Genomic DNA, 16,638 nt, shown 5'->3' on the forward strand with positions numbered 1-16,638 from the left:
AATAGTTATTATAAAACTTTATAATAGTAAATTATAAAAATCAACAATAACTAAAACAACAATAATAATGATAATAATAAGAGCAAACATTTTGGTCATAACATGGTTGTGGCCCTTGGCTTGGTATTGTTGGTGGAATTTGGCCAAAGGTGAAAACTAATTGAGGTACCCTGCTCTATAGTGTGTAGAGTGTAAATCGTCGTATGCAGAAGTTACTTCTGCAATGCATCCATTTTTCAGAGCTTTTAAAAAGTGTAGTGCTGACAACATACTTACAACATAGCCAGTGTTATGATGGGGCTTCTGTGATGAGTGGGGTAAGAGGTGGTGTACAAGCTCTGCTCCAAAATAAGCTATCTAGATATGTTCCATATATCCACTGCTACAACCACCAGCTGCACCAAGTAGTTGTGCATGCCATGCAGAGTGAACCATGTGCAAAAAGATTTTTTGACCTCTCTAGTTCACTCAAGTTTTTCAGCACCACCATGTGTCTGAGAAATATGATGCACCTCATCTTAAAAGGCTGCTTGAAATCCGATGGACAAGCCACTATGAGGTGAAAAAGTGCATTGTTGAAAATCAAAACCATCTTCTCAGTATCCTATGTGAGATGACAGATGAAGAAGATGCTGCAGTTGACCTGTGCACTGAGGCATCGGGCCTGTTATGTCAAATTAGGAGGCATCACTTCTTTGAAAAGAAACTGGAGAGTTTCTAGTGCAGGTGCTTGGTGTCTTAAAACCAGCAAATGCAATTCTACAGTCTGAGTCTGTGGATATGTGCAGTGCTTCTGAGGTTGTTGCTGCAGCACTGGAGTCCCTAAAAAACATTCGTAAAGATGAATATTGGGCAGAGTTATCTGTGGCGGCTGCTGGAGATGATTCACATCTTCCAAAGAGAAGAACAATGAGCAAAGACCTCGGTCAAAGTGCTGTGCTCTCAACTGTGAGCCATATATGGCGCTTTTCCACTACACAGTACCAGCTCGACTCGGCTCGCCTCGGCTCGACTCGACTCTGTTTGGTTTTCCACTGTGTAAAAGTTGTACCTGTACCTCCAGCGACGCTGCAAGAAACTGCCGTGATGTAATCTTCTACGCGACACACACCCGCTGTCTGCACCTCCTCGTTTGACCACGGCGTATTCTTCCGAGTTGCCATAATATGTAATGGATTGGATATGTCACGCAATCTCTGGCCAAACTTTTTAAAAATGGCGGGGTTATTCTGGATACTATTGCTGGCGCGTGCAATGATGACGCAGTGAATAGTGACGATTCTCTCTGACCAATCAGTAGTCTGCTGTGTTTTCACGTCACATTTTAGTATCGCCTTAGCTCGACTCAGCTCGCTTGGAACCTCGCCTGAGGTGGAACGAAAAAAAGTACCTGGAAGCCGGTACAGGTACAACTTTTACACAGTGGAAAACCAAACAGAGCCGAGTCGAGTCGAGCTGGTACTGTGTAGTGGAAAAGCGCCAATAGACTCTGATAATCCTACCCTTAATCCCCATCAGTCTCTGAAAAGATCTCTGCTCAACATCCTTGACAGGGCCATTTCAGAAATGGAGACAAGATTTTCACAGAGGAATGTTGACCTAATGAAAGCCATCTAGTTCTAGTGCATTTCTAGATTCAACTCAGTTGCAGCCTCTTAAGGCGGCCGTACACGGTGCGAATTCGGACAGTCGGAAGACCGTATGGTCACGCACACGTCACGAGTGACTTTTTTTACGGACGCAGTGGTACACGGCACGATTTTAAAACCTACCGATTTCCGAGGTAATCACATTCTGAGAGGAGGGTGTATGTACTGTTCAATAAAACTGCTCTCTGTCTATCTCATAGCTGCATATAAAAAATATGAGCTGTGATACTTTGCTACACATGCAGGAACCGTCTGATCACCATTGCGTGTGTACACTCGTTGCAAACTTGACAAAACTTCACCTCTACAGCAGTGCTAACATGCATAAAATTAAAGACATTGGAACTGCAATGCTATAGCACTGTACAGTATTGTAATGTATGTTTTAACCTATATTATGCACGTCGAGGGGGCTAGTTGGCCACCACTATAGCTAGCAATAGCTGTAGCAAACAATAGGTGATCGATCACCGATCGATACCTCATACAGCGCTCGCTGACTGTTCTTGCCAATGTTCAGCGAGGTTATCCTCTTTCTCAATAGTCCAAGTCACCGTGTGGCGCTGTCATGTTCTTCATCTTCTGTGGTTTTGATTGGTCATTTGCAGTTTGCTCAACAAATCAGCTCGTTCAACAGCACACATGTCACGTCTTCAATCCGACAGCTCCCGAAGTTTTTTGACATGTTTAAAAATGATCGTGAGGTCGTGAAGTGCTCGTAAGGCACTCTGCTCGTCTCGTAAGTTGTCATACACCATACGAGCCCCGACCATACGAGAAGAGACGATTCCCTCCGATAACCACAAAAATCGCATGCGAGCTCGTACGACCTCAAAAATCGCACCGTGTACGCCCGCCTTTACTGTGCTGGTTGGGACAGTGGAAGACAATGCAAGTCTGAAAAATTCTTGTGGCAAAACATATGTTGCTCAAAAAATGATTTAGACCCGTCATATGTGTACGCTCAGAAATCTTTTGGATTTCATCAAAAAATATCTTCATTTGTCTCACAGGTATAAGCCTTGTCTTTACCTTTGTTTTATTTCATTGCCCAGGGTGTGTTCGGTTTAAATAAACAAAATTAATGTAATGTTTGTTGCATAATCCAACCTTTTTCTCTAAGTAAAATACTGCCCAAAGAAAATTCCATTCACTTTAATATTGACATAATTTAAATGACCATGCATTTTAATAAATGCATGATCCTCTTTGCCTTCTGCTCTGCTTTGTGTGACAATTAAAAAATGCAAAGAAAATCTGTGGTCTTCTGTCTCAAATACAAATCTCTTTATCAACAATTCATTAACTATTACCTTTTTTCCCAAATAAAACATTTGTTATAAATTCAAAACAATATTAACAAAAACGTGAAGCATGATAGAATAAATGTATGAAGAAAATAAATTTGTGGCCTTGTTTCTCGAAATAAAAATAAAAACGCATACAATCTCCGTTCATTTTTGGCTGTGTTTAGCATAAAGTAAATGTTATTTTACAATCAGCAAAAGTTTCAATCGAAGTGATAGCACAGCCAGGCTTGCCACGTCAAAACACTTCACAAATTTCATATTTCTTTTATAATCAAATAATGACGTATTTCCCCGAAATAAAACATTTTTCATAACTTCAAAACAACATCAACAAAAACGTGAATAAAAGAACCTACAAACATTATCAGAGAAAATCTGGCATTCCCCCTTAAAAAACAAACAAAAAAAAAAAACGATCAAACGGATCATATTAGCTACAAAACTTGTACACACACGATGAAAACATAATCACACTACCTCTGCTCATGTTCTGCACAAACTACATATTATTTGAAGAGGAACAGATGTTTTAACCGGAGCATGTGCACTGCTCGTCTTTCCTCAACCGCGCTTCACACAAACTGAAGGAGAAACGAGACAAACCCCAAAATGACGCTCTCTTAAAGGGGCCGCACCCCAGATTTGATAACCTACCCAAACCAAAGCTAAATGAACAAGTACTACATGAATATAAGATTTTCAAATAAAATAAAATGAATACGCTAAATGAATAATTTCCATAATATTAAAACAATTGACAAAAGAAGAGTTCTTTAGGGAAATCAATAAATTAATGTGACACCTCCCAGATATCACACCTATGTCTGTAAGATGTCAGTTTTACATACATTCTCATTCATAGACATCTTAAAGACATCTAATAGACGTATTGCAGATGAGCAAACTACATTTTGCAGCTGTCAAATAGATATCTCCGAGATGTATGTGCTATCAGCTGCAATGTGTATTTTCATGTTAAATATACCACATAATGCATTTCATTTGTAATTGATTTCAACTATATCAGTTTAAATTACACAAATGCAATTAGTTGAACATTTGAGTGATATTTTTGAACCACTTAAGTGGCACTTATATATTCCATGTATAGTATATTTTATATGTACTTTGAAATATGGTAAATGTGTACTTCTGAATGATAAGCAATTAGTGTAAATTAAAATTTACTTTAATGTTATTTAAATGTCTAATGATGAGGTTGTTTCATTTTTCATTCAAGCACAAAATGGAAAACCTTGTACATTTATTGGCAAAATCTCTAAAACAAATACACAAACCTTTTGCTGATGCACAAGAAAAACAAAAATACACAAACAGTGTACTTAGAAAGAATGTGGAGAATAATGCACAAGTACCTAAATCTTGCCATCACAGAAAACATCATTCTGTATGATTAATAAGCATCTTTTCTCATTGAGATGCTAAAATGTCTACAAGAGAGTCCGGTCTCATGAAAATGCCCACCAGTACCACGATTTTCTGTTTCTATTTGGCGTGTAATTAATACTCTAAAACTAACTTTGATGTTAGAATAACTTCACATTTTTAATCAGAAGTTGACATATATGTATTAAAGTCAAGTCGACGGCAACAATGATGTTAGCAAATGATGTTATTAATGAACAAATGCGCCTAAACCTTGAGCTGAGACTCGAAGCTTGTGCACAGCTATTGCATATGACACAGCGCTGCCTTCATGGCTATTGCTCCTATAATAACTCACTTTTATCATTTCTTTTGTCTTTGGGTTGTTATATTTTTCACAAATCTCTGCTTGTTCTAAATCAGATACAGATAAACTAGTACTGTAAAGATTAGATTTATATGAAGTCATTAGTGAGAGAGCGATTGCATGTGTGCATTAATTCTACCTGGCACTGTCTCATATCAAGCTTTCTATAGACATTGCTCACGTCTTTGTGTTGTGTATTGGCTGAGTTAGTCTATTTTAATGACACGTTTCTGAATCAGGATCACAGTTTTTTTTTTACAAATAATAATTAGTATATTAGCACAAACAATGTCAAACAATTAAAAAAATGATAATGTAATTAAAGAATTTAAATTTTGTAAACTATCCCTTTAATAAAATTTTTTAATCACTATGATCTTAATCTGTTTTATGTTTGCTTCATTTGCTATCTTCAGGAAAAAAAAATCTAACTCCTTTAAGGTTTTTCTTCATCAGAAGAACATCTCCTTATAGTCACTCCAGTCCCATCAGGGTCAAGTGTGTACAGAACCGTAGAAATGCAAAAACCCTAAACTTTAAGCTTGAAAATGGTGAAATTAGGCCTGGCAATCAAGAGATCAGATAACTTAGTGCACTGTCCACTGGTGGTCAGGTGTACATCACACAGTCCTCTTCAAAGAGGGTGTGACATACTACATAAAAAACTACACGTGTCCTCACGGTATGAGCAGGAACGTCTGTTCAATGGAGCCAAACACGACGACCAAAACTGCTCCCCTCACACTGACCTTTGATGCCGAGAAGATGGCCAAAGATGCCCTGATTCCACCATCTGTCTCTGTGACTGGGGATGAGCAGGACCTCTTTTCAAGAGGGGGCTACTTGACTCTGGAAGGAACAGTGGAACATGTGAGTGATTTAAACTCAATTATCAAACACTGCCCAAAACCTTATTAAATAATATTTAACAATTGATATTTTAATTTAAAATACCTTTATAGATGCAGGTTGCAAGGATGACAACTGTGAGGGATACAGAAGTCCCCATCTTGGATCTGGAGATCAAAAGCGGCTCCAGAATCCTTGAGGTGGACCAGGCCCTGACCAAGCTCCAAATAAATGATAAAGTCAACATCTGTCACCTCCGTAAAAATGCCAAGGCCTTAAAGTTTAATTCAACCATCTACACAACTGTGGAGGTATGCAACATACACAGTGCAGGGCAACTCTGGCCCTCTGTCCTGAAGCATAACCAAATATGCCTGTCTTTAATCTTCAGGAAATCCAGAAGACTCTGGCAAGGCTTTTTCAGTTGTGTACATTTACAAACAATTGAAAAATCATTAAAAATAATTGCATTTAAATAATTACATGAAATTCATTTTGAAAAAATGAACAGTTAACAGTATGATGCATGATTATTTTTTCTACTAACTTTGTCTGTTTCATACTCAAAATACCAATACAATGTTGTTTCTCTATGTATTTCATAGACATCCATTGATTTTTATATCAGGCTACTGATATCAGGGGTTGTCCAAACTCATGCACGGTTTAGCTCCAACCCTAATTAAATACAGCTGAACCAGCTAATCAAGGTCTTACTAGGCACACCAAAATCCTCCAGGACTGTTTCAAGAAATCCTAAAGACTTTGGCAAAATTGTTCAGTTGTGTTTGATTGTCATTTTTGTTATTTTCTCCTAAATTATCATGTGGGATTTTCATTTGGAGAGATAACATAACAACAATGTGAAATCATTGTTATGTTATCTCTCCAAATGAAAATCCCAAAACTTTGTGGTCTCTTACGTTTTTCATGAATGTCCGGTCCACTATATAGTCATTGATCCAGTGAAGTGCAACTAGAATTTGGTAGCACACACTGTGTGGTTATCTTCCCAATGTGACGCACATCTACTTGGTCCTGCTGCTGACCAGACAGACGCCGCTGTGAAATATCCAGCTGAAGATCCTGAACATCTTCCAGAGTGCCATGAATTGAACTGGCAGCCAAAAAAAGCTTCCCTTCACTGACATTCCTGGGCCTGTTGGTGATGCTGCTGCTCTTGATTCAATACAACCTTAAGACATTATTGAACTGTTTATTTTTTTGTACTAATACAGATCATTGTTGATCAGACCAACCTGTATGCAGATCATAGAATTGCTATGGACAGTACTTTACAACATGCTAGAATTCATGCATGGAAGCCAGTCACTTCCTGGGGCTGTTTTTACTAACTGGTTGATCATAGAAGCCTGAACTCTAAATGTACTCATTTACATATTAAATGCTACCCCCTACTTCAGCAAGGTCATGTCTTACATCAGGTTTGAAATCATATAGAGATTTCTTCACTTCAATGATATTACAACAAAGCCAGCCAATGACACTGACAGGCTGAACAAAGTCTGCACAAACATTTGCATTGATGGGTGGGAATGCTTCTATGGTGTGGGCGCCTAGCTTTCAAGGTGTACAATCCTCAAAAACCAATCAAATATGGAATAAAATCCTACATCTTGTGTGATTCTGAAACGGGGTATTGTTTAAAAAACATGAAGTCCTATTGTGAAGAAAGTGCTGCCCTGAAAGACATGGTTGTCTCTCTTTTTTATAGCCTAGCAGGTCATGGTAAAAGATTATTTATGGTTCATTTTTACAACTCTACCACTGTGTAAACATCTACTTGATTTGAAAAACCCATTTCTGTGGTTGGAGTATGACAAGAGGCTACCAAGAAAAGAAATGCAAAGCAAAACCAGCATGCATTGTGGAATACAATAATGCAATGAATGGAGATAACAAATTAGATCAAAACATTGGGTACTACCCTTTTGTCAGGAAGTCACTCAAATGGACAAAGAAATGTATAATTTCTGTTGCAGATCAGTTTGTTCAATGCTTTTGTCATTAACGAAGCAAAAAACTCACAAGATAATTGTTAAACTCTCCTCTCTTTCATCCAGTGTTATATAAAAATAATGGACCAGCCAAGAACAGGCTGGTGGCGGTGAAGAAATAGATGACACTTCAACTGAAAGCACTCCTAGAGCACCATACAACACTGACCCTAGAAATAGGGTGAATTACCCTTTTTTTTTTTTTTTTACCGATTGCGTCTAGTTGCAAAAAGCAACACTCAACAAGAAGATGCAGTGTTTGTGCACATGAACGGTTTGCGCAATGAGACCTCACTCTCTTATGAAAGCCTCCTTACATTCTGTTAATTTTTACAGTTTACCACTCAAAGATAAAAATACAGTGCCTAATATTTATGCACCAAGTTATAATTTTATTAATTTTTTAATGTTTATTTAATTTCGAAGATTTCTTTTATGAAAGAATATGAATGTATTTAGTTTGAAAAATACTTTGATAAAAATGCATTTTATATATATTATTTTTTTGTCAAAAATGTTGTTTCTGATGAAACCTATTTGAACTCAAGTGGTGATAAAACATAACTGTTGTTTTTAATGTAAAAGCAGTTTCGGTTCTTTATTTTGATATGTGATATGTTCATATATTCACAGCAGAAAATATTCCGAGGGCTGTCAAATTTAGGTGAAAACCATCTAAAATGTTGGTGGTTTCTGGAAAGTTAAAAAAATTGAAACTTTTTTGTTTCATCATTTCTTATCAGGTCCTTAGAAATTATTGCACTAAAGCTGTACACTAATGTATGTTACGCAACAGTGAAAAATGTACGTCAAGGTGAGTTTGGTCAGTCATGCATACAATGAAAAGGCAGTATTCTTCCAAAAAAATTTAATGATTCAAGACAAAATTGAATCCTATTAAAATCATGTAAAAATTATCCTACAGAATTTCTTGTCCTTTGAGAAGATCCTATAATTCTAATTGGAATCCTTTAGATTTTTTTGACAAGGGAATATTTTGGTTTTCTTTTGAAACTTTTCCCACACTGTTTGCAGGTGTAAGGCCTCTCTCCAGGATGCGGAGATGGAGACTCAAGTTAGTGACTTGGACTCGAGTCGCACTTTTATAGACTTCAGACTTGACCTGAAATGACTCCAGACTCGAGGAAAAGAACTAGTGAAAATTTTAAAAGCAACTTGAGATTTTTTAAAAGGCGTAGCCATTACTTACCCAGCAGGCACACAACGTCATATGACGTTAATATTAGGTTAGATTTAGGTTGTGACGTCAGGTGACCAAAATTCAATGTCTAGCCAACGTCTAAAGTCAACGTTATTTGACGTCCAATAACGACGTCAAATGATGTTGATGTTTGGTTGATTTTAGGTTGTGTTGGAAAGTGACCAAAATCCAACGTCGAGCCAACATCTTAAGCCAACGTCATATTGACGTCAAATACTGACATTTATTCATCAGGTATGGCAACCAAAACCCAACGTCTGATAGACGTCATAGTGGTAACGTCCACACAACGTCAAGCTGTAACATCATTAGACATTGATATTTGGTTGTTTTTAGGTTGCGTTGTCAGAGGTGTAAAATCCAGGTTCGGTGAGTAACAGTCCTCCCCAGTATTTAGTTCCAATCACCTGGATTTGCTAATTAGCACAGTTTTTCAGCCAGGAGGACAGAGATTGGACCAAGTCTCAAGGCAAAAGTCCTCAAAGAATTAAAGTTATTGAGATAACTGAATGATGATTGTGCATTAGTGATGAACACCTGTTGTTATTATAGAGTATCAGATGTTGATGTTTTATTGGTTAAAATTATGTGACCATTGTGGAGGTCAGTATTTGCTTTAGTCGTGCCCTTGACTCTTGTTAGATATCTCTCTGTTACAATGCATATGGTGTTGTAAAGCAGTGAGATCAGAGCTGTACAGCGAACAGCTAACAGATGTTTCTATATGAAGAGCATATACAAAATATCTTTCTTTTCTTCTTATGTTAAGGTTTTGCACTATCAAATCTGCAAAACTACCGCAGGTTATGCACCTCTAGTGTTCTTCCAACAGTAATAGCGAATTTAAAACCTGTATAACACATAAACATTTTTTTTAACATCTATACCACTTAGATACACATATCAAGAACCAGCATATGTATCTCAACAATGGTGACAATCAACAAAACGCTTCATGCTGTAATGCATGTTGGGTAACAGCATAGTAAACACTCCCATCATGCACTGCAGTATGAATAATTATTGTCACCACTGTTGAGGAGCGTATAAGTTTTCATGTCTTAAAGCCTGAGCTGATGCAGTTTTCTTTCTATACTTAAGCATTACAGTCACATTTGTTTAATTTTTTTTTTATTGCAGTTCTGCAATAGCTACATGTAACTCAATATATCAAAGAGAGAGACCACTTCCAGATGCTCATCTAAATTAGTTTGATGGGGACAGGGTGAACTTATCTGCTGCAAGCTTTCAATTCAACACACAAATGTTTGCTGAAAAACAGCATTGAAATTACTTCAATCCTGAAAATACTAAGTTACTCCAAGAGTCAAGAGACAAACTTAAGCAACCCTTGACCACAATTATGGTGACATTGTGTGTTTTATTTTTATTTTATTTTCTTGACCAATAAAACATCAACATCTAAACCAATTTCTTCAATGATGCTGCTTGTTAAAAGCAGATGTTCATCACTTATGCACAATCATCATTCAGTTATCTCATTAACTTTAACTCTTTAGGGGCTTGAGATTTTACTTCAGACTTGCTTGAGACTCAAAAGGAATGACTTGGTCCAGTCTTCTCAGTCCTCCTGGTTGAAATACTGTGCTAATTAGAAAATCCAGGTGATTGGACCAAAACACTGGGGAGGACTTTTACTCATGGAACCTGGATTTTACACCTCTGTGCATAGGAAAGTGACCAAAATCCAACGTCGAGCCAACGTTGGACATTGACGCCTGCCTGACGTTGGGTTCTGACGTCAACCCGATTTTCATTTCCAACCAAAATGCAACGTCATAGTGGTTGGGATACAACGTCAATCTGACGTCATGCTGACGTCCTGTGCCTGCTGGGTAGCTTGAGACTCAACTGAGACTCATGACCAAAGACTCAAGACTTAACTCAGACTCCAGCGATAAAGACTTCAGACTTGACTCAGACTCTGGCAGGATCTCATGTGGACTGTTAAGTTTTCCAGGATTTCTAAAACTTCTTCCACTCTATTTGCATTTTAAAGACTTCGCTCTAGTGTGAACTCTCATGTGGACTGTAAGGTTTCCAGGATGACTGAAACGGTTTCCACACTGACAGCATGTGAAAGACCTCTCTTCTGTGTGAATATTCATGTGGGATTTAAGGTTTCCTTTTTGAGCGAAACTCTTTCCACACTGTCGGCAAATGAAAGGCTTCTCTCCAGTGTGAATTTGCATGTGACTTGTAAGGTGTCCTTTTTGAATGAACATCTTCCCACAATGTTGGCAGAGGAAAGGCTTCTCTCCAGTGTGAATATTACTGTGAGTTTTAAGGGCTCGTTGTTGTTTGAAACTCTTTCCACACTGAAAGCAAGTGAAATTACTCCTAGCTCCTGTCTTTGGAGCTCTTTTTTGTGTAGAAGTCTTCGCAGACAGTGAGGAACAAAAAGATTTTTCTCCAGTTATGAAATCATGAAGTCTCTCATTCTGATCTTTCTCTTCAGTTTCATTCAGTACGTCCCTCTCCTCTTTCAGTGCTTTTAGGTCTAAGGTGGAAAAACAAATAAATAAAAGTAAAACACAGTTTAATGGCACAAAACAATTAATTTCTAAACACAACTGAATATACGTAATATGTAATACATGTATGCTAGATCCTATTCCAGGGTGTTCAAACCTGATCCTGAGTTTAAGCTGGCCATTATACCACTTAGACATACCACCAATTAATTACAAACAAATCTAGATAATGTAATGACAGAGTTGAGGAAATCTAGGTATTGACTGATCTCAGACAAGGAAAAAAAGAAGAGGGGATACATTCCCCACTCAACCTTCAGATGAAAATTGTATCTCTAATAATTTCCGAGGTTTTATTAAAGGGGAAAATGATGTTAGCCAGTCATAAAAGTGGCCTGTTACACTGACCTCTTAAATGTAAAACACCACAAAACTGATTGTTTGAGTCAGAATATGAGAAACAGGGTGGAAACGGCCATAAATCAGTCCATTTTGAATATATAACAATTACACCTCAGGAAACATAATATAAAAATAAATAAACACATCTGGACACGTCCTTTAAAAGAAAACAGGCAATATTTTTGCAACAATTGAAAGTGAAAAAGCAACGGTCAACTCTGTCAACTAATGCTGTTGAAAGCTGAAGGTTCAAGTTGCCAAATGTCAGCTTCGTCTTGGAGAGGATCTGCAAAGAGCATTGGGACAAAATCCCCCCTGAGATGTGTGCAAACCTCGTGACCAACTACAAGAAACGTCTGACCTCTGTAACTGCCAACAAGGGTTTTTCCACCAATACTAAGTCATGTTTTTAAAAGGGGTCAAATAATTATTTCATTATTTCAATAATTTAAATGCAAATCAATTTTCTTTTTTTTGTGTGTTTTTCTGGTATTTTTTGTTATTTTGCTTCTCACTGTTCAAATAGAACCACTATTAAAATTATAGACTAATCATTTCTTTGTCAGTGGGCAAACATACACAAATAACTATTTTACCCACTGTACTAATTTTAACATTTAAGCCATTTAAAAAGCATTGTTTGTTAAATCTTTGCTATTAAAGTCCTGTGAGAGACAGGGAGAGATCATGGCAAAATAAGACTGAAAAGGAAAATAGAAGTGAACGTGCAGTTCAGGAGAGGACTTTTAATTAATATGCATGTTGCATAGTCTAACAATTTAAACCTTTTTTATGTGATGGCCATATAAAAATAGGGTTGTCCATGTTTCAGAGATTATTGTGGGTGTATGAGATGGCCTGGAGGAGTGTGAGATTTCACGGCCTGAAATTTTGTCCTAGTCCACCCCTGGGCTCCAGCTTCAGAGAGCGGAGGACTCAACTCTTAGAGACTTGAAGGAAATTCTGATGCTCACCTTAAGAATATAGTACTCATAGACCACCCTTGAGAATCAAAGGAGCACTGCTGTGTTCAACCATAAAAGCCACCTAAACAGGGAGCCAAAGATGGACTAACACTTTTTGGCTGCCTCATGAAACACCAGTGAGCAGAGGACTCAACTCTCAGAAATAAAAAGAATAACTTAGGAGGCTCACCTTGAAAGTGGCATGTTCATATGCAACCCTCTAAATGGAGTTAGGATAGGACTGCCAACTAAACCATTAGAGCAGTCAGGAGTGGGAGCTCCAGGGAGAAGCATGCTCATAATTGACCCTATAATGAGCACAGAGGCGGTCATCAGGGAGGCCAGTCAAGGAAAGGCCTAATACACCTGGTATGGTTGCCTCATAAAGCTCCATGGAGCAGAGGACTTAATTCTCAGTGATGAGAGGGGGACCCAGACATTTTCTCTGGGAGCGGTGTGTTCATTGGAGACCCTCGAGAGTGAATGGAGCACTGTCAAGCTCAAAGACACACGGAGCCTAACAGAGAGGCAAAAAAAAGACTGCACACAGAGCTTTGAGAGAAGGGTCCTTAAGCCTGGCTCACACAACAGGAGTTTTAAAATCCTAACCGATTATGAAATCTGGTTGCAGCACACACATAAGGAGAATCTTCGCAGATTATCTTACCTGAAATCTTAAACATGCACACACTACAAGACTTGAAAATCATGGCTCATCACACACTACAAGATATTATTAGGATTAGCATGCCTCCTGATCTCACACAGCCAGTCTTCATTTCAGCAGCTACTGTTTACATAGGTTAACTAGTGCAAGCAGCTTTCTGAACTCACCTGGTATGTTCAACACTAGGGCTGTGATGGTCTCAATGGCCCCAGAAAAAGTAATTACCATGAATGTGTCGGGGGCAAAAATTAAGGAGATATTTGAATTAATAATAAAAATAATAATAATATAAAAATTTATAAATTTGTATTTTCTGAGTCAGTGTCGCAAAGATGAAGTTGATGATCTTGACTTGCCGTCTGCTCACTTTTAAAAGCCTAAATGCATCTTTATGGATTAGGCCTATAGCTAATGAAAGAGTTTTGTTTTCGATTTTAATTATTTCGTTTTATAGTAGTGAAGTAATAATTTAAAGCTTTCTATAGATATATTAATCGTGTCTGTGACGCAATTACTTGGGTTTCGGTTAATTATTGTGAAGTGCTCCTGTTTAACACCAAGATATCAGAAAGCCTATCCCTTTTGTTTTCTTCAAAAGCACGTTTTGTTAATGCTGTGTACACACAAACTAAGGTAGACCCTTTACGATTCTGGATGATATATTACTCTTGCCTTTATGAGCAAAAATGAAGATTCACATTGCACCGGCGAATCCATGTCCTAAAGTGCTCTCCAGCTTTCAATCTCCGCAAACAATTGCATACGTGCCTATAAGCACACATTTATCTACAAATATTGTGATATGCTTTAAGTTTATATATATTTATATATATGGATTTTAATTTAAATCGTGATGACTTGAGAAGGATAAATTGATCTGTTTGCCGCTGGTCGCTTCATTACTTAAAAAATAAAAAAAAACTTGAATTGAACAAACAAAAAGTGTTTCAAATATATTTCTAAATTCACTTTATAAACTAAAGAAACGGAAATAAATGTATTCACTTTGCTATTAAAGACAGCAGCTGTGTAATGGGGAAGAGAAAGAGGGAAAAAGACAGGTTCCAGTGGGACTCGGGCCAGTAGTTCTGATGAGCTGTCAGACATTTTTGCAATGAATGTTTGTTTAATAGCCTATTTAACATTCGTATTTAGGCTACTTTCTTATTTAAATATATTATTTCTTTAATTTATTTGAGCGTTTTTTCGTCTGCTTGTTCACTGACTAAACACTGCGCCACCGCTGTGGTAAAAATCTGCCTCTTCAAAACTGAGACAATTTTACCTCAGCACAGCTCCTCTTTCTCCTTATGGTTGTGCCACGTTTTCGACACATAATACAGACAAGAGTCAAGACAGTTACTACAAAGGCTACGTTTACATTAATCCGGATACATTTGAAAACGGAGTTTTCATTTTAAAACGCTCTCCGTCCACACTAGCGTTTTCCAAAAGTTTCTCATCCACACTGAAACGTAGGAAAACATCAAATTCGCCTTACTGCGCATGCGTAAAGCCTCCAGAATTATACAGACGTAATAAGTTTTCACGCAATTCTTCTGGCGGGATAATTTACGGAAACATCTCATTATCCACTGACGCGTCTATATCACGCTCATTCATATTTTATCTGAAAAGCAGTTGTCGTCATGTTTTGCAGGACAGCAACTGTGAGTAAATTTTCCGTCATCATTTTAGGACTGTAATTTGAAGAGTGTACAAGGTAAATCTCTTTAGCAGCAGTGTGTGAATAGCACAGGCACAATTACTGCTGTAAGCATAGATATCTATTGGTACAATATGCGTCACATGACTATAAATATGCGTCATCATTTTCAAAAGCCTCCGTTTTCACAGTCCACACTGCATTTGTTTTATATATATAAAACAAATGCACACTGTGAAAGCAAGATTTTCAGTGTTAGTATTTGTCACATGATCTCAACACTTCTGTTGAATGTCTCCACATTTCTACACTCCTGTGACATTATTCATAAATACAATTCATTTCAGCTTTGAGAATTAAAACAAACCTGTTTGTTCCTCAGTATCTTCATGTTTGACTCTGAAAGTTTCTTCTTCATTCTCCTCTTTGATAAACACCATCTTTGTTTGTTCCTCAATATCTTCATGTCTGAATGTTTCTTCAATCTTCATGTCTTCACTCTCCTCTTTAATAAACGCCATCTTTATAATAGTGTGTCACATGGATCTCTCTTGATTCTCCAGGAGCTTTTCTGTGTTTGAACACTTTGTCCTGTTTAAGATTAGAATAATTAATAGAAAGAAAAATGCATGGAAACTAAATCTCTGTGTGCGTCTCAATCAGCTCCTAGTTCAGACTATAGTCAGTGCACTAGTAAGAGGTTAGACTTGATATACAGTTTATACAAATTACACAGGACGTTCATATTTAGTTAGGCTATTTTTTATTTACATTCAGTATTCAATTATTTGTTCATATCTAATATATTACACGTTCATGAAATCATTCTCGGTTGTGTTTCACTCGTTTGTAGTCCGCGTGCCGCTGAATCGAATCACTGAATCATTTCACAAATTATTTGATTCAAATGATTCGGATTCTCAGTTTCTCTCATCACACGATTGATTCATGACATAGAGAGAGCGAAACGAGACGCACTTCTCTGTTACTAAAGGCTAACGCTTTGTTTAACTAAGTATCTAAATCACTAAACAAAGCATTGCAACGTTACATTAAACAATACTGCATTTATTTTACATAGCTTGAAAAAAACTCTTTAATTGATCTAACAGTTTGCATTATATTAAAACACAAAACTACAAACCTTTTTCAGATGAATCACAACAGACGAGGAGCGCTGCGCATCTTTATGACGTCACATCACCAGACCAAAATAAAAGTCCCATTGGTGCACTGCTGTCTAGAATCACAGATACATCATAGAAATGTTGAATATAAAATCGAATTTCGTACCCATATGAAGATGCTTTTCCAAAGATATTAACATTTTAAATCTATGAATACTTTTGTTTATTTATTTAGGCTATTATTTTTCATTTAATGTACATTTTAAACACTATATTTTCTGTTTTTATACTTTTCCATTAAATTCACATAAAACTAGTTAATGCTGCTGTGTAACTGTTACAAAGAGGGTGTGATAGCAAATCTGATCTAACACTCTTTTGACGATTGTAATCAATCTCTTACTTTTTTGTTTGTTTTTGTATTTATTCCTCTTTTGGACAGTCACTGAAACACTGCCAGGGATTTTATTTTTATTTTGCTATTGGAGCAAATAAGGACACAAAAACATATTTGT

At 37.1% G+C, this 16,638-nt stretch overlaps 2 protein-coding genes across 2 annotated transcripts in view; one reads left to right on the plus strand and one right to left on the minus strand.

The window, feature by feature from the left end:
* LOC141314572 (uncharacterized) overlaps window positions 1-8,711 on the plus strand; it is a 34,978-nt gene extending 26,267 nt beyond the window's left edge. Inside the window, exons 7-10 of the mRNA XM_073832661.1 lie at window positions 5,326-5,582; window positions 5,675-5,872; window positions 6,800-6,822; window positions 8,615-8,711. Coding sequence (XP_073688762.1) covers window positions 5,326-5,582; window positions 5,675-5,872; window positions 6,800-6,822; window positions 8,615-8,711 — 575 coding nt within the window. The remainder of the gene's footprint in view (window positions 1-5,325; window positions 5,583-5,674; window positions 5,873-6,799; window positions 6,823-8,614) is intronic.
* On the minus strand, window positions 8,433-15,586 carry LOC141314579 (uncharacterized). The gene is made up of 2 exons (XM_073832666.1): window positions 15,364-15,586; window positions 8,433-11,322 (listed from the first exon to the last, which is right to left on the minus strand). The coding sequence occupies exons 1-2, from the start codon at window positions 15,515-15,517 to the stop codon at window positions 10,805-10,807; spliced, it is 672 nt and encodes a 223-aa protein (XP_073688767.1). The 5' UTR covers window positions 15,518-15,586; the 3' UTR covers window positions 8,433-10,804.
* Window positions 15,587-16,638: the final 1,052 nt, after the last annotated feature.

The sequence above is a fragment of the Garra rufa genome, unplaced genomic scaffold (assembly GCF_049309525.1).
Source record: "Garra rufa unplaced genomic scaffold, GarRuf1.0 hap1_unplaced_010, whole genome shotgun sequence".
Classification (NCBI taxonomy): Eukaryota; Metazoa; Chordata; class Actinopteri; order Cypriniformes; family Cyprinidae; genus Garra; species Garra rufa.